Genomic DNA, 21,298 nt, shown 5'->3' with positions numbered 1-21,298 from the left:
AGCCCTTTCATTCCCTGAGGTCTCCAATATTACGAGTCCCTCTTTGGAGAAGGAGGGAATGCTCCTGCTTCCCTATAGTAAGATCAGAGGTACTACTGTGCCCCAAGGGTGCTGGCCACCGAACTCACACTGGGAAGCTGACCATGACCCATATGTTCCAGAGGTTCCTGGGCAAGTGCAAAGCTCACAATACTAAATTCCCCAAACCCTGGTCAACCCACAGACATCAGGTGACGTGGGGAGGAGTGAGCGGAGGGGCAACTCTCCCTGTCACATTCTTTATTCAGGACTGAATTCAGTCCAGGGTGGCCTCAGGCCTGAACGATAAGCTCAGCACTCTAAATATTCAACAGGAGGGAGTTCACTTATCCCCACCCCCTGACACACGCACACACACACACATATGCGCACACGTACATGGAAAAGCCTGAAAGACCCATGCGGCAAAGGTCAGTTCTCCCCCAGGCCTGCTCCAACGCTCGGGACCATGGACATACATGGGCTCTTTCTGCTGCTTGTGCTGCTGGAACGGACCTGGAGAAATTATTTTGTCTACTTGGACAGGGCTGCTCTGATTTTATTTATTTATTTATTTACTGGACAAAGTCTTGCACCGTTGCCCAGGCTGGAGTGCAGTGGCGTGATCTCGGCTCACTGCAACCTCTGCCTCCTAGGTTCAAGCAATTCTCCTTGAAGCCTCCCGAGTAGCTGGGATTACAGGCACCTACTACCACGCCTGGCTAATTTTTTGTATTTTTAGTAGAGACAGGGTTTCACTATGTTGGCCAAACTGGTCTCGAACTCCTGACCTTGTGATCTGCCCAACTTGACCTCCTAAAGTGCTGGGATTACAGGCGTGAGCCACCGTGCCCAGCCTATTTCTTTCTTTCTTTCTTTATTTTTTGAGACAGACTCTTGCTCTGTCGCCCAGGCTGGAGTGCAGTGGTGTGATCTCAGCTCATTGCACCCGCTGCCTCCCAGGTTCAAGTGATTCTCCTGCCTTAGCCTCCTGAGTAGCTGGGACTACAGGTGCGTGCCACCATGCCCAGCTAATTTTTTGTATTTTTAGTAGAGACGGGGTTTTACCACGTTAGCCAGGATGGTCTCGATCTCCTGACCTCATGATCTACCCACTTCGGCCTCCCAAAGGGCTGGGATTACAAGTGTGAGCCACCACGCCTGGATGATTTTTTTTTTTTAATTGAAACAGGGTCTTGCTCTGTCACCCAGGCTGGAGTGTAGTGGTGTGATCATTGCTCACTAGCCTTGATCTCCCAGGCTCAAGCAATCCTCCCACCTCAGCCTCTCGAGTAGCTGGGACTATAGGTCCAGCTACAGGTCCATCATGCCTGGCTAAGTTTTGTATTTTTTGCAGAGATGGGATTTTGTTAGGTTACTCAGGCTGGTCTTGAACTCCTAGGCTCAAGCAATTCTCTGGCCTCAGCCTCCCAAAGTGCTATGCCTGGCCATAGTTCTTTATTGATAGTATATTTTCTAATAGTTTCTGAGAAATGAGATGCTCACAAGGTGCCCCTTCTCATGACTATCTAAAAGGCATAATTAGAAAACACCGTTGGTAGGGGGAGGTTGCAGTGAGCCGAGATCGCGCCATTGCACTCCAGCCTGGGTGACAGAGCGAGACTGAACCTCAAAACAAAACAAGAAAGAAAGCACTGCCTTTTAACCTGAATCATCATACCGTGTAGTATAGGGGCACGGGCCTCCCTTCCCACAGGTGAAGTGGCTGCTACATTCCCCAGGCGCCAGAATCCAAGTCCATCTTCCCCAAAACTATACACTGTCTCATGTGGCCTGTGGCCCTCAGACACGCAGACACACACACACATACACACACACACTCTTTCTCTCTCTCTCTCATACCCCAACAGGGCCAAAGCTTGGGGCACAGGCTTCCCAGGATGTTCCAGTGAGTAGCGGGGGGACAGAGATGTCAAGAGAGCCTAGGTGACAGCATTTTCCTCACTGGCCCTGCTGGGCAGAGGCAAGGATGAGAGATGGCTCTGAAGACGTTTCTACACTGCATTGTCCCCTCCCCTGATGGCCACTCTGCCAATTGTAGCAGAAAGGAAGCATTTTCTTTGATGATGGCTACCTAGCTGCTTCCTCTCTGGCTCACGCTTAGTAAGAGGGAGCAAGAGATGAGAGAGAGAAAAGGGGCCACATTCCGGCAGCCTCCTCGGGGCTCCCACCATCGAAGTTACCATAGAGGATACAACCTCAGCTGGCTGAGGTCACTGCTGGCAAATCTCCGACCCACTCATTAGCTGTGTCTATTGTCCCAAGGCTGGACAGGGCCCCCAGAGAGCTAGGAAGGGTGGGGGAAAGAAGAAAAGCCTCCGAGGGAAGGTGCAGAAGAGTCAGGCAGTGAGCTGCCAGGGAGCTGGTATGAGTAGGAACGAGAGGACAAGTGGTCCATGGGGAGAAGCTTCCACTGCTCAGGACAAAGGAGATTCAGATTGTTTCATTCCCTAGCGCTGAGGTGGGGGAAGGATAAAGAGCAATGAAGCTGAGAAGTAGGGCTTACAAACAGAGCGGCCCCAGGTGGGACGGACACACGACTGGGCTAGGATGTCATTTCCTGCCACAACAGGAGCTACAGGTTTGGAAGCAATCCTGGCCAGCGCTCAGTGGAGATCATCGGCCTGGTAACCGAGGAGAGGGGGCAGAGACCCTCTGTTAGCTAAAGGGGGATCCTCAGGGGCCTAGAGCCGGAAGCACAAGGCCCCTCCGAGATGGCAGTGTCAACCTCACAGGTTTGTGACCTAACGCACACTGGGGGGTACCCTTGCCATGGCCAAGGGTTTTCCAGAAGGGTTTCAGGGAGCACTATATAGGAGACCGCGAACACTGAGGAGAGATGACATGTGTCATTCATCTTTCTGCCCCCAGAACATGCTGCAGAGCAGAGCACCTATCAAGAGCCCTGAGTCAAAGACGAGGACAACACTGCCTAGACATTCCAAGGTGGAAGGTTTCGTCCAAAAATGTCCACATGGCGCGTTGACTACCCTGGCCAAATCACAGATTGTCAGACAGATGGGCGGCAATCCTAAGAGACTGCAGATACAGGTGGATGACAGGGATTATCTTCACTGGGTGAGAGATGAACAGAGCAGTTTGGGGACACAGCGCCCAGGTTTGGAGAGGACGAGAGGGAAGACAGCAGTGGGCTGGACGCCAGGCTCACGTCACAAACATGGAACCTGAGTTCCGTTGCTTGGCACTGCTCATTGTGCAGAAGGTTCTTACGCATTTAAAGCTGAGAACAGCTGATGTTATCAGCACATCTCATTTCCAAAAAAGTGCAATCTGCCTCCACCGCCGTGTCACATGGAAGCCAGAGCCCAGGAAACATTTGATTGAGACCGTGAGCTCATGCTGCGTAACATGAGTTTAGATCTTTTCTAAATGGGAAGTAGGAAGTGGGTGATTGCAAATATACCTCTCACTCACTCAGTAGAGGGGCAGCACAGGCCAGCACAGATGCCCATTGAACTAGGCAGACTGCCTGCCACCACGCTGCCTGCCTAAGGGTGCCAGAATGAGGGAGGTGGATGGGGAGCTGCCTCACCAATGAGCTTGCCACTGATTCTCCTGGTGCCCTCCCTGCATTTTCTCTTTGTCAGAGGAGAAACTTATGTAAACTTCAAGCAGGAAGTCAGGGAGGCCCCCAGTGTGGTAAGGATGGCTCTCTCCCTGGTCCCCAGGCCTGGGATCACCTCTCTGCCTCACATCTTTGCAGGGGTGTTCAGGCCTTGTGGGGAGGCACTGGGTGGGGTGGGGGTGAGGACTGGGGGAGAGAGGGAAGGTTGATGGGAGCTCACTATCCGCAGATCTGGCTGCAAAACAACACAAACTGAAGGAAGCAGGGTGCGCAACAGAAATAGAATCAGCTAGGATGGGGGTGGGCATGAATAAACAGAGGTGAGGAGGAAACACAGTTGGGCAAGGTGGCATCCCCTTCATTAGCCAACCCTCAGATTCCTGCCCCGGTTCTCAGTCCTCCCTCCGCTGCCTGTCATGGAAGGAGGCTCTGGTGAGTGCTTGCTCATAGCCTCTGCTTTGCCAGGGTGAATCCTATTCTCATTCGCCATCTGATGTAATTCAGGCTCAGTGGGGGGCCTGGAAAGGAACTCTGGGCTCCCCTGCCTTGTCTCCCCAGCCTGGGGACAGCCCTCCTGTGATGAAGAGCCCTTTGATGGCCCTCAAACCCATGACATGAGGACTAGAGAGGAGGAACTTGGTTAGCAAGTCATTGCCTAAGCCCAGAGCTGCCCAGCTCCTCACTCTCGGTAGATCTACCTCCCACATCCCGAGAGCGGAGACTGTTCTTAACGCTAAAGACTTGGAGAAGCTGGGTTTCTGAAGGATGAGGAGATAATCAGCCTATGGCGCCTGCTGAGACTCCAGGAACTGGAGCACCTGGCCCTATCCAGGCCATGCTTGCTTGCTCTCGCTGAGCAGAGCCTGTGGTGGCTGGCAGAGCCGGTGCTGGGCCCCCATGCAACATGCAAAGCCGGCATGCACAGCGCGCTCACCCTTTCAGGGGACGGCAGCCCCACTAGGAGTCAGCTGTCCCTGCTCCTGCTGCAGCACGCCTTCTAGGGCCACAGCTGGGGACACTGAGACACGTGACACTGAGATGTCAAGCCCAGGCGACGGCTCAGGTGGTTCCTGGGAAGTAATCTACTCAGTGTCAGAATCAAACTGCAGCACCAGAGAGCAGGTCAGGGCCAGTGCATGTGGGGTCCCTGCTGAGCCATCCTCCTTCTCAGCAGGGGTCAAAGAGTTCTGGAAGCAGGGAGAGCAGGCTTGCTCTCCTCTGGTCCCATCCTCCACACACATCCCCTTGACAGTCTGGCTTCCAGACCACTGAAAGGGTGAGTCTGGAGCATGCTTTCAGCCCAAGCCTCTCCCTCCTTGTCCACCCTGGCTGGGCTGGGCTCCGCCTGCGTTGCCCCATGCCATGCCCATTACCTCCGCTGCTGGTACGGTACCTGCGGTTGGAGTAGCTTCAGAACACAGCACCCAAGATGGCCAGACAGAGGGAGAAAGGATGGAAAAGGGAAGAGAGAAAACAGAGCACAAGTGAAACCATGGGACAAGCAAGCAGAGAAGGTTCCAGCCCAAACCTTATACAGACGGTGTGGCCAGGTGCTGGCTGCTGGCCTGAGGGTGCCAAGTGGCATTCAGGGTTCGTGGTCATCTCCACTTGAGGCAGGCATGTTCCTACAGAAACCTTTCCACCTGGGCCTCGGAGACCTTTCTAACACACTGCTTCTACCTCGATTCAAGGACTGGACAGCTAAGAGGTGGCAGCAGGGACAGTCCACTCAGAGTACTGTGTTCCCAGCTCTGTCCTCAATAGCATGTCCTGCTCTGGCTAGGTTGGCATGACCTTTGAGCAGGCTTGGTGACCCCCCATGATGCCAGGAATCGAGGGGAAAAGGAGTAGGTGGTGTGGGAGGATACCAACACCAACTCCTGTCAAAAGGATGGTCCTGTCTTTGGGGGAAGACGCTGAGTAGTGGGATGGACAGGAGAGAGGATGTGTGTTCAGCCGCCCCCGCCCCCACACCATCGCAACCTTGGAAGGTGGGAGCTTTGAAGGATGGAGCCCCTGTCCTGGTATTCCGTCACTCCAGTTCTTCCCCTCAAGTTGGACTTTATGAAATTAGAAACCCAAGTTTGGACTGAGAGCCCTTTCTTCTTTCTTTGTTTATTTTGTTTTCTTTTTTTTTGGACTGAGAGCCCTAAGTGAAATTCTTGAATTTTCTGCAAGGCCCTAAGTTAAGAAAAAAGCCTCTCTTTGTCATCTTGTCCCCTGGGGCTGCAGAACATTCCCTGTGGTGGTTACTGGGGCTGGACAATGGGGCTTTGTTTATCTGATGTTCTGTATTGGGGTACAGATAGGGAGGGAAGAAGGGGCTGTCTACCTACAGAATTGAGTAATCAAGAAGGGGCATGGCCTAGCCTGGCCTTTGGTAACAGACACACATCAGCCACTAACCTGAGTACCCCCTCACCACCACCCTAAGAAAACTTCCTGGGTACCCAGGGGCTTGGGAGAGTGCAGAAGGGAGACAGCAGGAGGGAGAGCTGGTTGTGTGACTCACTCCTGGTTTAAGAGACCAGAGAGGGATGCAGGGAGGGCTGTCAGCCTTTCTCCACTTCTGCATGGCCCCTCTTCCTCTGCCTCAGCACTGGGCTGCTGGCTAGAATGGTGGGCCAGGGAAGGATGTGGGCAGCTTGCAAAGCTGCCTGGGAGCCCGGGGTGATGCAGCGTGACCTGGAAGCCCCAGAGAAGGCAGCACTGATGCTCTCCGGGAATGCGGGTGGGGGTGGTGCTCAGGAGACCCTGTGTGGGCCTGGGCCAAGCCGAGGACTCTGAGCCTTCTGTGGAAAGCATCAGACACAATGACTTAACAGCTTCCAGGGCGCCATTCACATCACCTCTTCTCTGGAGTCTTCCTGTGAAGAATGAAGCCCCTCCTCTGCCCAGCCACTGTGCCTCCTCGTTTAGACATGCAATGAGATATTCTTGTATATAGATGGCTCCCCCTCTAGATGGTGAGAGCTACTTATTACCTTTGTATATCCCTTGTGTGTGGCAGTGTTTGGCACCTCACATTGTAGGTGCTCAAGAAATGGCTGTTGAATAGACCATTGTATCTCTGGAGAGGCACACGGGTCCTCAGCCTTTCCCAGGGGGTGTGCCAGTGTTGAGTACAGCCTTGCCTCCTCGAGAGGTCCCAGAGTGCACATTTCCACTGACGCCAGCTCATGTGCAGGTGAGCCTGGAGCCCCCTCTAGTGGAATACTCAGGCAGGTGCAGCTCTGGTGGGGGATGAAATGCTACCAGATGATGCCTGGATCCAGGAGATGAACTCATTTGCTCTTTGTGAAGCTGACTTGGCAAAGGGCTGTTTCCCAACTCCTCCTCCTCTTTGCAGCCTGACAACTCACCCAATTCAGGCTGCAAGAAGGGACCACATTCTCTGCTCTACACACGATGCCAGTAAGTAGTGTTGTCATGACAGTTTCCCCTGCCTCCTTGAACTCAGGTGCCTTTGAGAAAAGAAGACTGACCCCACAGCCCTCATGGGGCACTCACAATCATATTCCTGCCTCCCTGAAGAGGTGAACACTCACTGTTCTTGGAGTTCATTATGCTCTCTCTCATCTATCAACTCTGCTCTCTTCCTTATTCCTCTACAAGAAGGAAAGATGATAGATGTCAAGTGGCTGAGCAAGTCAGGGCAAGTGGGGCGCAGGTCTGACCACAGTGTCCAAGGAGAGCTGAGCTTCAGATTCAATGCCAGCACCTACCTCTCACACATAAGACGGGTTCTCACCTACCAAGGGCTTGAGGACTTGCCGGTCTCATTTCCTCTGTTGCCCAGGCAGCCAGCTACAGCTCTCAGTGTGTTTCTCCAGGCCTCTGAATTAGCAGGGACCTTTTACCCTAGGGGCTGCCGCCAAGTACCTACCTTCATTCGGGGGTGCTGGTGACTCCTCCGTGACGGCTTCCCCAGAGCCCACCTGCGTCCTGGCACTGAGGGTAAAGCGGTAGCGTGACACGGGGTCCGTTCTTTGCACCGTGAACTTGGTCTGATTGGGAGAGAAGTTTTCCACTATCTGCTTTCCCACTTTGGTCCCGTTAACTGGGGAGAGAGAGGTAAGTGGAATTGAACTTTAGCAACATTTATTGATGGGTTATATAACCTGCAAGCTGGAGGGAGAACACCTGCCTGGCTTTGCTGGAAAGGGAAATGATGGCACCTGCCTGGTGATCTTAAAAGCTTGGTTCAAAGGCTGGGCAAGGACTCCTTCCCGGCTCTTTGATTGCACCAGGGTTAATCCTTCTTCACTTATCCCATTGTCTCTAGCTCACTGCAGAGTTATGTGGCTGATTCAGAAAGATTCAGTTTATATTCTTAAGCCCTTTCAACAAGGATAAAACTCTTCACTTTCTTTCTTCCTTTCAAATAGAACTAGGGCAACGCCACTAGGCCTTTTGATTCTTAATGCCTCCTTTGTAAAAGGCCTATTCAATGGACCTCAAAGGGTGAATGGGTCTGGTCCAGAGATCAATTCAGAACAGCATACAAGCACACAGTTGGCTATTAAAATTGCTAACAACACAACATTCAGCTTTTGAGTATCTCAATGAGGTGTTACCTACTTTTGAAGGCCTAAAGTGCTTCAAATGTAATGGCACTCCTGTCCCTGCATGGTGATGTTGAGCTCCTGAGGAGGGGTCTTTCCAACCTAGGCTCCCGATTTGGGTCACCCCCATAGTCACTGGGCAGCTCTACATGGAGCCGCCTCATCATAAATGACAACTTGTCAAGGGGTGTCCTGACGGTCTGTGGCTCCCGTGAATATACTGTCTACCCCATCAGGTGGAAGCTCCAGAGCCTGAGGAACTCTCCCCCCTAGACTTTGTACGTGCTGGAGACTACATAAGATCCCTAAATGTCATGGCTGTCTCCCTCATTAGACTGGAGTTTCCTTTGTCTCATCAGTGAGACTATAAGCTCCCTGCAGGCAGAGCTACGTAAGGAGAGCAGGGATTGAGTCCCACCTCCTCCCCTAATCCTATAGGGAACTATTTCACTGGCCCCTCCATCCCTCCACAATGCCATCTGCACCCCCAGGCTTTCTACCTTGAGTCCTTAGGAAAAGTGGTGAGAATGGGGTTTTTGGTTCCCAGATTATCTAAAAGAAAGGCAAGGGCAGAACGTACAGGCCACGTATTTGAGAGTGTATCCAAGCATGATCCCATTTGGATGCTCTGGGTGATCCCATTCCAGGTTGATTGTCTCCAGGTTGGGCTGCCGGACTCGGAAACGCCTGGGGGCACTGGGTACTTGGGGAAGGAGGAGAGAGCAGGGGAGATGAAGGGGAGGGGCAGGGAGGATGAGGAAAACACAGAAAACAAAGCACAAGTATGAAGGCATTGACCTCTGGACAACCCCCGTGCTGGACACTGCTAAACCAAAGCCCGGGAGAACCGTGAGACGACTGGAGGCCACTGCCCCATCCAGGATGCCATTGCCTCCAGGTCTGAGGAAAAACATAGCTCAGTCTCTGCTGTTTAAGAGAGGAAGAAGTAAATCAGGTTTTCTCGCGACTACCCTGGATTCAGCACACATTAGGCTCTGATTCTGCAAAGATACCTCCAAATTGGGCAGAGCCATTCCTAGGTAGAGAACCACTTAAAGCTGTTTTGTACAGAGGCTGCAGTTTCCCATCCTCAGACAAGGATTCTCATCACTGGGTCCAGGCTTCTGAGCTGAGAATGCTGGGTTCAGGGGTAAGGAGACAGAAACCCAGGGTGGAACATCTGGAAAAGGTGGAAGGGCAGGAGTGTTGGGGAGAGGCCAATGATGAAAACCAAACCAAGGGGAGGGAAAGACAGGAATAAAGAGAACAAGAGGGAAAAACAGAGGACAGGAGGAAGAGAAGAGGGAAAACAGCAGTTAAAGAGGCAGGGAGAAGAAACAGGAGGATGAAACAGATGCAAAGCAGGTAAAAGAAGACTGGCAAGGACAAGGCGATGAACCAGGAGCTTTGCAGTCATCTGTTAATTCATGAACTTGAATTTATGTGAAACAGAAAATAGGGGTTTGACCCCAGGGCCAGGTCAAACCATGGACCTACGGAAGGCGAGGCTATACTTGGGCATCCCTCTGCAGAGCCACCGCACACACAGGCCGACTATCTCAGTGACAGCTTCTTGAGAACACGGGGGGAGAACAGTGAAGATCTTGGGTGCTGGCAAACAAATCAGATGGCTTCAGGCAGTCAGGACGGATGTGCTGCCCTCTGCCTCGGAAGGTGGTGGGGCTGCCCAGGCACCCGCTGTGCCCTCGGGGATCAGTCTGCACAGCCTGTCTGGAATTATGTCAGCAGACCTCACAGGTCTTCTCTTGAGGTACAACCTCCTGGCAGGGCAGGTCACCTTGGTGATGGTGCTCTGGGAATGGCTGTGGTGGCTCAGCTTGCAGGTCATCCGTTCCTGGAGGCCTCGCAGAAGTCACCTCGTTCCATCCACGCCGAGCCACACTGCAGTTTCTCCAGGCCCGGGGGTGTGTGCCGCCCTCCTCCTGCCCCACCCTGAAGAGCTGCGGGCCAGACCTACCTCCTTCTGGGGTGGTGAACTCCTTGGTCTCACTGCGAGGCCCGTCACCTCTCCCATTGACCACAACCATCTCCAGCTTGTAGTTACTGTAGGGGAAGAGGCGGGACACCACGCCACGGAGGCGGTCACCAGGGAAGCTGGCTTGCTGTCTCTTCTGAGACACCCACAGGTTCTTCAGCAAGCTGCTCTCCCTCCAGTAGTAGGCCTTCGGGACAGAGGCAGGCTGGTGAGGGGTCAGGCAGGCAGGGCCAGGTTAGTTGTTAGTGGTGGTGGCAGTGACCGGTCTTTCCTTTGCTTGCTACAGGCTCCAAGTCCCAAATGACCTCATCAGTCCTATACAGGCTGGGGAAGCAGCCTTTTAGTTCCCATTCATTAGCCACTCATGAACACGAATTTATGTCAAGCCAAATAGGGGTTTTGGTTCCAATTATTTTCTGATCCATGCCATGTCTCTGGGGAATGAGCAAGTTGGCCAAACTTACATCTGAGCTGCTCCATCATGAGACTGATTTCCAAGGTGGGTACCAGGTTGCTCAGGGAGTCTGTGCCAGAACCAAAAATAGGAGCCAAGGGTCCAGGCATGGAAAGCTCCACTCTGCGCTCAAAGACCACATCACCTTGAATTGGATTAGTATGGTTTAGATTGACTGCAGGCAGCAGTTGAAAGGTAGGTTACCCTCAGAAGTCTGAATATGAGAAAGGGTTGATTTAATCCTTTGAAGTAAAATGATTTCTTTTCATATTGTTGGAAGACCTTTAGGGATGAGACAGACACATGTCCAAGAGACAGTCACATGTCCAAGTCAGCGGGACGCAAGGCTGCATGAAAGCAGAGCTTGGATGGGAAGGGACAGCTATGGAAGGCAGTGGTGTTGCAGGGGATGGTGGAATGAGTTTGGGCAACATGAGGTCTCTAATTAGCAGTGAGTAAGAAGCCACAGGTCAGGTGGCCACACCAGTGTCTCCCAGGCTGCCCGTGGCAAGGTAGGGAGGAGTCCAGATGTAGAGAGGGACCCACTGGGAGCTTTAGCCAGAAAAATCTCTAAGCAAGTAGGTTAAGAATGCAAGTCAACTGTGGGGAAGAGCTCATTCAAGTGTACACATTACTTTGCCTTCTTTCCCCTACTGGCCAAATTCATTTCCTGAGAAGAGACTAGCCCCTTTCTCTGTGCGCCCAACTGTACAGCAGCCAACTCTTGATAACCTCTGAGGCCCCAGAACCTGCATTAGTCAGTTACTGCCTCTCTCACTTTCCAGCCAACTTTTAATTAGCGCTACTCAGAAGGGAGCGCCGTGACTACTGTGGGAGCTCTCTCTTCTTCCCATCTTAGCTCACCCTTTTGAAGAGGAGGGATGATTGAGTAGGAACTGCTCCCGGGCAGGGAGGACCAAGAGAAGCCAAGGGCCTTGGAAGTCCATATACTGGGTTATCTGTAGTTGGCTGCGACAGCAGGGAGGGCATTTGCATGCTTTCAGTGGCTTTGCCTGTTAGTTGTGGCTTAGGAGGTAAGCAGCCCAGTAGGGGCCATTGGGAGAGGGCAGGGGTGCAGCTCAGTGGTGCCTTGACACTGCTCTGAAGATACATGTGTGCCCACTCACCCATGTATTCCAAATGCAATGTGCTATGCAACACGAGCCCAAACCCACCACCCTTCACATGATTTTCTGCTGAGCAGAATCTCTCAGCATATCTGCTGGACATATCTAGGTATATATATATATATATATTTTTTTTTTCTGGGTATATTTTTGAACATTTAACCCTGGAATCATCTTGAGTCAACTCTGGATTCAATAAATACCCCTAGGATTTCTTTCAAATATCTTATGCCCCGCATCTGCTACCCCTGGCCCTGGTTAGTGAGCTGGGTGGTTGGGTGAGTCCGGAGCTGGCTTCCTCACTCGGTACTCTCTGAGCTGGCCCTGGACCGTGTCGGAGTAGACGCGGTTCCACTGAAGGCTGATGGCTGTGCTGTTCATGACTCGGACTTTAACCTCAGTGGGCGCAGCCCTGGGATCTGCAATGTGTCGGGACAGAGAGCTGGTTATGTAGGCAGGCTGGCCCCTGGACTCTAGGGTTGCTTCTGACTTGTTCTCTGCTGGCCTGTACCCACACTCCACTCAACACTGGGTACCCCATGAGGGCAGGGATCAGGTCTCCTCCATCAGACAGTACTTGAAAAAGTGTTGGGAGGCGGGGAAGGCTTAGAACAAAAGGGTGGCAGTCCAGGTGGAAGGGACTCTACCTACATGTTTAGAGGGCAGTCATTTGTCCCCTCCTGTGCTGGGTAGTTTCCATCTGCCCCTTTGTTTCATCCTCCACCCTTCCCCACCCTGCTCGGTGTCCTGGGGGGCTGCCCTCACTGGATCTTATCAGTAGAACTCCATTCTCAGGCTTCCAGATGGGTTTAACCAACAGCAGGTGCCAACAGGAGGCCCCAGGGCAGGAGGAGAGGAAGGGTGGATATCGGTTCCCTTGGGTTACTCTTTGCTGGGCTACAGGTTGACAGCCTTGTATTCTTCTTTCTTTCTTTTTTTTTTTTAGACGGAGTCTCACTCTGTTGCCCAGGCTGGAGTGCAGTGGGGCGATCTTGGCTCACTGCAACCTCCGCCTCCCGGGTTCAAGAGATTCTCCTGCCTCAGCCTCCTGGTAGCTGGGATTACAGGCATGTGTCACCATGCCTGGCTATTTTTTTGTATTTTTAGTAGAGATGAGTTTTCACCATGTTGATCAGGCTGGTCTCAAATTCCTGACCTTGTGATCCGCCTGCCTTGGCCTCCCAAAGTGCTGGGATTACAGGCATGAGCCACAGCGCCTGGCCTGCCTTGTGCTCTTCCGCCTAAGGTCATGGCTCCCAAGGGCAGTCCTTGCAGGCTGTGGACTCATCTATCCCTGTCAATGGAGGCTCAGAGTGGTATGATGGCTTCCTGCTGCCGCCAGCCCTCAAGGTTGCATATCTTGCCATTTTCCCTCAAACTCTATCCACATGTTATGAATAGCACCTTTTGAGAGTGCATCTGTTTCCTAACAGGAAACATTACCCACAGGTTGAAGATGCCCTAACCTAGTTCAGGAAGTGATCTTGGCCCTGCAGCTACCTGGAAAAAGAAGGCTCCTTTCTCCCCCATAACTGATTCTTGTTCCTGTTTCCTCCACTCTGCGCAAAAGCACTCTGCCTCGTCCCCTCTAATCCCTCAGAGCGTGGGCCGCAGGGTGGAAGCATGCAATGGAAACTGCGGGCTGGCCCATGAAATCCGTGAACAGATGCCACCCTTCACACTTACCATCCAGTAGTCCCATCTGGCTCCTGTCTGAAGTGCCCGCCACCATGGAGGTGAGGAGTGGGATGGACAGAGGCCCCGCTGACCCTCTCTGCTCATCTCCCTTGTGAGTCCAATCCATAATCACCTCTGGGAAAGTGGGGCCCAGAGCCCAGACCTCCCTTCTTCCATCTCACTGTTAGGAAAGCCACCAGGCCTAATCTTGACTGCTCTTTCTGAGTCCCCCCACCCAAGACTGTCCCTGCTCCCTTCTTTCTGCCCACCCCATCCACTTACATGATCTCTTCTTCCATCAGACCCAGACCCAACAGGGCATGAAGGCCCTCAGCCAGGAGGGGACTCCCCGACACCCCTGCTCTAGTTAGCCAGGCATATATGTCCACATATATGACCAGAATATTGCTGTGTTACCAGGGGCCAGCCCCAAAAGACCATCTCTTTCTGTGCTCAGTTCCCAGGGCTGGGAGCCGCAGCGGGAGCACCAGCAGGGTCTGGTCTGGGGCACTCCTGTCTAGTGCTGTGGAGGCCTCCTGATCCCTCAAGCCTTCCCCAGGGGAGCCTCTGGCCTGCTGCCCTGCTTCCTATGGAGGTGTCTAATTATAGCTCTTTGGGATGGGTAATCCTGACGTTTTTCTTGGTACTAGCATGGCTTAGCAGTAAGGTAGACTGCAGGGGATCGGAAGACCTGGGCTCTGTTCTTGGAACACTGCGAGGGTTTTCCCTTTGTGGGCCTCAGTTTTCACATCTGTGAAATGAGAGTTCTGGACTGGGTGAGGACACTCAGTAATTCCAACTACGTTCAGATGATGATATTTCCACTCCTGACATGACTGGGTCACTCTAGGCCTAGGTCACTACAGGAGATTTCTCCTTCCTGGGAACTGCTGTCCTCCTATAACTGCCCCAAAGTTCCTGGCCTGTGAGCGTGGCCTCGTGCGACTGAGCCACAAGGGTCCTGGTGGGGAGACGGGGAGGAGACTACTCACAATCTTCTCCGGAATAGCCGATGACGGATTCTGGCTCAGGGCCCTTCCCAAAGTCATTTTCAGCCTGGACTCGGATTTCATAGGGCACGTAGACTGGGGTCTGCCCCACCACGTAACGAGAGCCCCACACTGTGACGTTGTTCCAGGCCTCTCGAGTCTCTCTCCGCCTCCACTTGACAATGTAGCGCAGGTTGGGGCCAAAGGCTGAGGTGGCATTCATGGGCTGGGCAGAGGGACAGACAGGCTGGGGAGGCTGCCGGAGACGGGCCCAGATCCACCCACAGCTTGCCCTCTCTTGCTGTGCCAGGCATCCCCTCCAGATGTGCCCAACACTGGCCCACCCCTTTGCAGGGTCAGGGAGACCACCTCCCCTACCCCAGTGAGTCCCCCAAAAGCCCAGCAGCATGCAGATTTTCTGTGACAAAGGCTTCGCCTGAGACCCAGTTACTCTGACTCTGAGAGCCACCCACATTTGCAGGTGCAAAGGTTTTATTTTCAACAGAACTCCTTCGTGTGACAGGAGCAACAGTAATAAAGACAATAAGGTAAGCTTCTCCAAAGTCAGAAGAGATGAGTTTTGGTTAACCACAGCATGGCTCCTGCTAATGAACTCAAAATTCCAGAAAGGACTTCTGTTCTACCGAATCTGTGTGTGTCCTGTCCTTCCCAACAGGTCAGAGTTCTTTAACGGTGGGTGTGAGTCTGCTCTTTATTCTCTAAGGGCCCAGGAATCAGTCCCCGGGGAGCCTGCCATACGGAGCCACAGGCCAGGTCCTGAATCTGCGCTCAGCCCAGCGGCTGCTGCTCTGTTGGACCACGGCTGCCATGGGCACAGCCTTCAGAAAGACAGGGAAGCTCAGGATCCCGAACAGTGCATCTCCCGTTTCCATTCCTCATGGCAGAAGCTCAGAAATGTTAATATTTCAGTGGCTGCATCTGCATTCTCAGACTGGGAAGTAGTGTGGAAAAAGAGTCATTTTGAGACCACACACTCCAGTTTTGGTTTGGAAAATGCAGTCAGTGAGCCGGCATGAAGATGGGATTTTATAAGACCAGAGGGAGTCTTTGGAGTCACCTACTCCATTCTCTGACCAAAAGAAAGCCCGTGCTGGACACATCTCAGACACTGGTTTCTCCCCAGCTCCCACACATCTCCAGGCAAAGGGCCCTAGAAACACTGAAACTTGGTTTGGTGTTGTGCTTAGATCCTTTCCAAGTCTAACCCCAGTCCCTCCTCCTTCAAGAGAAGTCCGCTTGATTTAGCTGCATCCTCCATGCGTTTTGTTAGACTCCAGTTGGTGGAACCCAGTAACCTCTGCTCCTGTCTCCTCTCTGAAATCTTACTCTTAGGCATTTGTCCTGTTTGGTTTCTGAATGCCCAACTCAGAGAGGAGCTTGATTTCTCAAAGAAGAATGTCCACCAAGATTAGCCAGAGAGTCTGAAGCACACTGTGGCCTTGGAGTCTTGGGTTATCAAGGGAGAGGCTCCTGGTGCACACAGCAAGGTGAGCTGCCCCACTGGGGCTGGGAGGGCCTCTTACCGTCCACGTGATCTCCATGTTGTTCTTTCTGGTTCCCTCTCCCTTCACGTCACCAGGATTGGATTCGGGAGCTGGAATCCAAACAGACACAGGTTCAAGTCCAATTTGTGCCTTACCTCCCTCCATCCCATCTGATGGGTCTGTCCTATGCTCTGTCTTTTCTCGGTGTCTGTGTACACACTGGGTCTCATGTGTAAATGAACTGACTCTGCCTTTTCCTCATGTGCATGATGTGCCTTCTGAGCTGAGATTTAAAACTTCCAGAGCAGGGCTAATTACTTCTGAATTTTAATCCTTTACCAGATAGCATTTATCATAAGGCTTTCCACACTGTGGGTGGTCAGTAAGCCAGCTCAATGTGGATTAGCTCCTTTGTGGATTATCTACTAAATGTGTTTCATAGCAGACTGGCTTATCCCTGACATTTAACATTTTTTGGGGCAGCATCTCCACCCTCTTTGAGCTGGTGTGATTTCAGAAATCCAAATATTACCCAAGAGTATTAGGAAAAGAAATCTGATGTAATACCAATTTACATATTTCTCACACTGAATTATGTATTTCTGCTGTACCTCTGCCATAGCTCTCCCCTTTAAGGCAGATAATCAAGAATCACTAATAATAAAAATGGAAGTGGCCAGGCGCGGTGGCCCATGGCCATAATCCTAGTAATTTGGGAGGCTGAGGTGGGCGGATCACCTGAGGTTGGGAGTTCGAGACCAGTCTGACCAACATGGAGAAGCCCTGTCTCTACTAAAAATACAAAATTAAGGCTGGGTGCAGTGGCTCATGCCTGTAATCTCAGCACTTTGGGAGGCCGAGGCGGGTGGATCACCTGAGGTCAGTTCACCTGAGATCAGGAGTTCAAGACCAGTCTGACCAACATGGAGAAACCCCATCTCTACTAAAAATACAAAAAATTAGCCGGGCGTGGTGGCACATGCCTGTAGTCCCGGCTACTCGGGAGGCTGAGGCAGGAGAATCGCTTGAACCCGGGAAGCGGAGGTTGCCGTGAGCCGAGATCCTGCCATTGTACTCCAGCCTGGGCAACAAGAGTGAAACTCTGTCTCAAAAAAATAATAAATAAATAAAATAAAAATGGAAGTTAGCATTTTTCATGTGCTTACTAAATGCTAGGCATCATGGTAAGTACCTGACACATTCTCAAATGTTCACAACAGCTCTGTGATGTAGGTGTTATAATTACTCTCTACTTCACACATGAGGAGCCCAGGCCTTGGAGAAGTTAAGTAACCTAAGTTCATGTGGCTGGGAATGGGGGACACTCAGTGTGAATTTGGGGTGCGGGGTTCCAGGGCCTTCTATGGCAGCCCTTGGGTACTTACGTGCTCCACTGGTTCGGTAGCGCTCGGACGGGAGGCTGGGGTGGCTGCTCCCAACCTCATTGATGGCAATGACGCGGAACTGGTAGTTGACATATGGGGACAGCCGGAGGACGGCTGAGTTAACACTGCCGGGGTACTTGGAATGGTCATGCCAGACGCCGGGTTGGAACTGGTCTTCTTCAAACTGGACGACGTAGTCTGAGTGGGCAAGGAAAACAGAGCTGTTTCGGGAGCTCAATGAGCAGCGTTCTTCTTTAAAAGCACTTCTTCCTTGGCTTCCACTGATCTGTATAATCTCGTTCACACAAAGGCACAGGGAGAATTCTTCCCAGGGCACAGGAAGAGACACCAAGGCCTCTCTACATTCTGAGGACAGCCCAGGACACACAGCAAGCGAGGCAGAAGTGGGACTGGAAACCAGGAGAGGCCTTTGGTTTAGGGTGTTACCATCCCTCTTTTCCAGCTTTGGAGCGTGGGGCCCCTGAGCTACCTGTGATGGGGCTGTTGTTATCGTCCCCAGGGATCCAGGTCAGCCGCACGCTCCTCTCGGCCAAATCGGTGAGCTCCAGGTCCCGGGGCCGGTCTGGCCGTCCTGGCGGCAGAAGAAGACACCATGCAGGGCTCCTGAGTTAGAGCAGGTCCACCCATTTGCTGGCCCCGAGCCCTGGACAGCTCCCTGATGGACTTAGGTGTTTACTACCAGTGGGGTCCAACCCCAGCCTGCCCTGAGGGACCACTCCCTTCCCACAGGGGCCCGAGGAAAAACAAAAAGGAGACTCCCAAACTTCCAGCACCGCCCCCCCACACAAAGGATATCAATGGGTGTGGAACAAGGAAATACAAGGGATTACGCAGGGCACAGAGAGAACGGGGAGCAACGCTGCCCCGTCTCAGTGGATCTTCCGAGAGTGCAAGCATTCAGGAATGCCACCCAGCATCAGACCCACGCTCACAACACGTAGGAAGGCTGAGGAGGGAGTGTGGGATTCTGTCCCATTTTCTCACCATCATTGTCCTCTATTCTGTGTGTCAAGGCTCTGAGGGGATGGGAACCCAGGAGGGGCTTGGACTGTGAGCAGGGCAGATGGGTTGGGGAGTGGGGGCAACAAAGAAAAGGGGCCAGACCAGGGAGGAGACGGAGACTTGGTCTAGGAGTTTCACTGATGGGCAGCAGGACAGGAGCCCAGCAGGCCTGCAAACAGGGGTGAGGGCAGCACCTTTTTGGGGCACAAATCTCACTGGGACTGCTTTAGTGGGTCTAAGTGCCCTCCTGGCCTGGGATAAAGGCATCCGGCCACTGAGTGGTAAGGGTAGGCAAGATTTTTCTCTTCATCTTGATTCCCTGGACCAGGTAGTTCCATCTTTTGGCTAGTCACTGGAAGGACCTGGAAGGCGAGTCCCACAGGCCCATGCTCATGTGTGTGTAGAACGTGTGCGTAGATTGTAAATGGACAGAAAGCATTAGATGCAGGGAGGCTGAACAACAAGTTTACAAGTGTACGAAGGAGCGGGCTTTCGCATTCCCCGCAAACAAGGACCTGCAAGACTGCTGGGAGGATAGCCACCCCGAGGGAGCGGTGAGTGTGGCTGGAGGTAAGGGATGGGGTGAAACAGCAGCTGAGAACGTCCGAGCTCACCCTGTGTAAGGAGCAGGAAGCCCAGCGTAGGGCCGTGACCTGGGCTTGGGGAGGTGGACGTGGGCAACTGAAAGGAGGTCACATGTAGCTGGAAGTGCTGCCCACAAATCTACACACTGTCACCCTTTCCCAAAGTGGCTTCCTTCTCCAGGCTCCACACCCTGGGTGCTGAGAGAGGGTACTGGCGGGGGACAGTGATTAGTGGGAATTACCTTTGGGCAGGGCAGCCAAACGGTTAGTTGGAGTGGCCTGATCAGCTGCAAAGGTAAGACGGGTTATCCAAGTTAGCAGGTTATCCAGGGCTAAAGGTGTTCTAGAAGGAACGGGGGCAGGCAGTCGAGGCTTAAACAGCTGCCCCTGGGCTGAGGCGTCCTAGGCAGGCTTTACCCATCCTTCCATGGGGAATCCCCCACCCTTATAGAAGCCATCTGTGTTTCCTCCACAGCTGGGGATAGCACCTCTGTCTTCTTCCCATCCCAATGTGACTGTCGCGCCTGGGCACACCCTCCCAGCAACTGTGTCTCTCCACTGCACCAATGCTAGTGGCAGAAGGGCACCCACGGGGAGGCAGAGGTGACAGAGGACCTGCTTCCCTGGAAGGGAGAGGGAAAGCCTTTTTCCTCTTGGTTTGAGTTAGCTTAGTATTTACATTCCAGCCTGGGTGCAGGACAGGAAGGGGCAGCATCATCTTGCCCAGTGCATAGCACGTGATGAAATGCCACAAAACCCAGGAACAGGGCTGGGGGAAAGGAAGGTTGGTGGAGGTCATTGGAAGCACAAACACAAACTCAGTCTTGCTTTAAGGATGGATTGTTTTAATTGACTTAGTGGTTGAGTTAGCTGTAAGAAAGGTAAAACGATCACAAGAAGAAAGTCCTCTCCACTTTATATCACTCAGGCCCCTTTCAGCTGAGATGTGGAGAAGTCAATGACTCCACTCAGGAGGTAACCTGTCCAGCACAGCTTGTTCTGAAACTGGCAGCTCCCTGACCCTGACATCAAAAGGCAAGAAGAGATCACCATGCCTGACCTGCCCACTTGGCTGCAGGCATTGCCCTCAGAACTGTCCTGGGCCACTGCTTCTCTGGCTGCTGGGGAGGGGGTGGGGCTGGTCAGCGCCAGGGTGAGCAGCGGCAGTTACCTAGCACGGTGAGGTAGGCCTTGGCCAGGTCTTGGTCTAGCTCAGTGCTGGCGACACACGTGTAACTGCCCTGGTCCCGCTCTGCCACACCAAAGATGGTCAGGGAGTCATCTTCCCTCTTCATCCTGTAAAGGTACCGAGGAGGGGTTGGGAGGGGTGCGTAGGGGGGTGCGGTGCTCAGGGCTGCCCACTGCTTTCTGCCTGGATGGGGCTCTCAAGTCAGAAAGGCAAGGGAAGCTCCTTCTGGGGAATATGAGGCTCCCTCTCAATGCTCTGACAGAGGCGAGGTCTTCACCGTCACCGGGAGCATTCATCATACTTGATGGAGGAGAACAGAGAGCGGGTGGCGCTCAAGTGCTCCTGAAGCCCATTTGCCACCTTCGAATTCCGTACATGTGCCTGCCTCTGTGCCTTTACTGTGCTGTGTGGCCCCCCCCCAGGCTAGGGCACCGGTAGGCCCATGCCCCTAGAGGCAGACTGGTATTCCTTCTCCTCTCATGCTTGCAGCTTTGTCTGTCTTCAGCCCAGACTTGTCTCCTCTGCACTCAGGCCCAAGCCATCCTGACCCCAGGCTCCTCGAAACTGTCTCCTACAGAGAGGGGAGGCCGCAGAGCAGAATGGGGCTGTAGAGCTGCCAGCACCGAGTGCCAGAGGTTGGCAGAGGGGGACACCCTCTGCAAAACGTCAGATGATGGCTAGAAGCAGCAGGCACCATGTCCAGCTCTAGGGCCCTGCACAACTTTGCTCCCCCACGACGGAAGAAGGTAAAGCAAAGTGAGACTTGGGGAGGGAGGCTCAGAACAGTGGTTCTCAACGCTGATGCACGTTAGAACACACAGGGGGACTTGTAAACCCTGTCAGTGGCCTAAGTCCTACCCTACACCAGTGAAATCAGGATCTGAGGAGAGGGGCAGGGGTGGGTGAAGTAAAAGCATTCCAGGTTCAGTGAGGGCTGAGAGCCAGCTCAGATCAACCCTGCCCTCTGCTGAAGATCAGGGGTATTGCAAATAGGGCTGAAAGCCTGGAGCCTGGGATGCAGAGGAGGAAGAGAAGCCGGGGCAAAAAGAAAGGGAAAAGAGGAGGCGTGAGGGGAGCCAGGGAGAGGAGAAGTACAGACTGAGAAGAGGGAGAGAGAAGAGGTGCAGGAGAGAGAAGCAGGGAGCTGATGGGACAGAAGGAGGTTCTACAGGGTGTGGG

General features: G+C 53.0%; 1 protein-coding gene across 33 annotated transcripts in view; it reads right to left on the bottom strand.

Moving 5' to 3' along the window:
• The window catches only part of NFASC (neurofascin), a 203,540-nt gene that overhangs the window by 25,597 nt on the left and 156,645 nt on the right, over window positions 1-21,298 (bottom strand). For 15 of the 33 annotated variants that reach the window (XM_032288900.1, XM_032288912.1, XM_032288901.1 and 12 more), the window contains 11 exons: window positions 20,102-20,226; window positions 19,173-19,217; window positions 17,814-17,915; window positions 17,324-17,521; window positions 15,978-16,048; window positions 14,437-14,659; window positions 12,071-12,186; window positions 10,169-10,373; window positions 8,771-8,893; window positions 7,512-7,685; window positions 5,019-5,033 (listed from right to left, as the gene is read on the bottom strand). In XM_032288900.1, the coding sequence (XP_032144791.1) occupies window positions 5,019-5,033; window positions 7,512-7,685; window positions 8,771-8,893; window positions 10,169-10,373; window positions 12,071-12,186; window positions 14,437-14,659; window positions 15,978-16,048; window positions 17,324-17,521; window positions 17,814-17,915; window positions 19,173-19,217; window positions 20,102-20,226 (1,397 nt within the window). Of the gene's footprint in view, window positions 1-5,018; window positions 5,034-7,511; window positions 7,686-8,770; window positions 8,894-10,168; window positions 10,374-12,070; window positions 12,187-14,436; window positions 14,660-15,977; window positions 16,049-17,323; window positions 17,522-17,813; window positions 17,916-19,172; window positions 19,218-19,754; window positions 20,227-21,298 lie in introns of those variants that run through there. The other 18 variants (XM_032288902.1, XM_032288905.1, XM_032288922.1 and 15 more) reach the window with 8 other exon arrangements.

This window comes from Sapajus apella, unplaced genomic scaffold (genome assembly GCF_009761245.1).
Source record: "Sapajus apella isolate SASKATOON/1434 unplaced genomic scaffold, GSC_monkey_1.0 scaffold22, whole genome shotgun sequence".
Classification (NCBI taxonomy): domain Eukaryota; kingdom Metazoa; phylum Chordata; class Mammalia; order Primates; family Cebidae; genus Sapajus; species Sapajus apella.
This window is presented reverse-complemented; position numbering and strand designations above follow the sequence as displayed.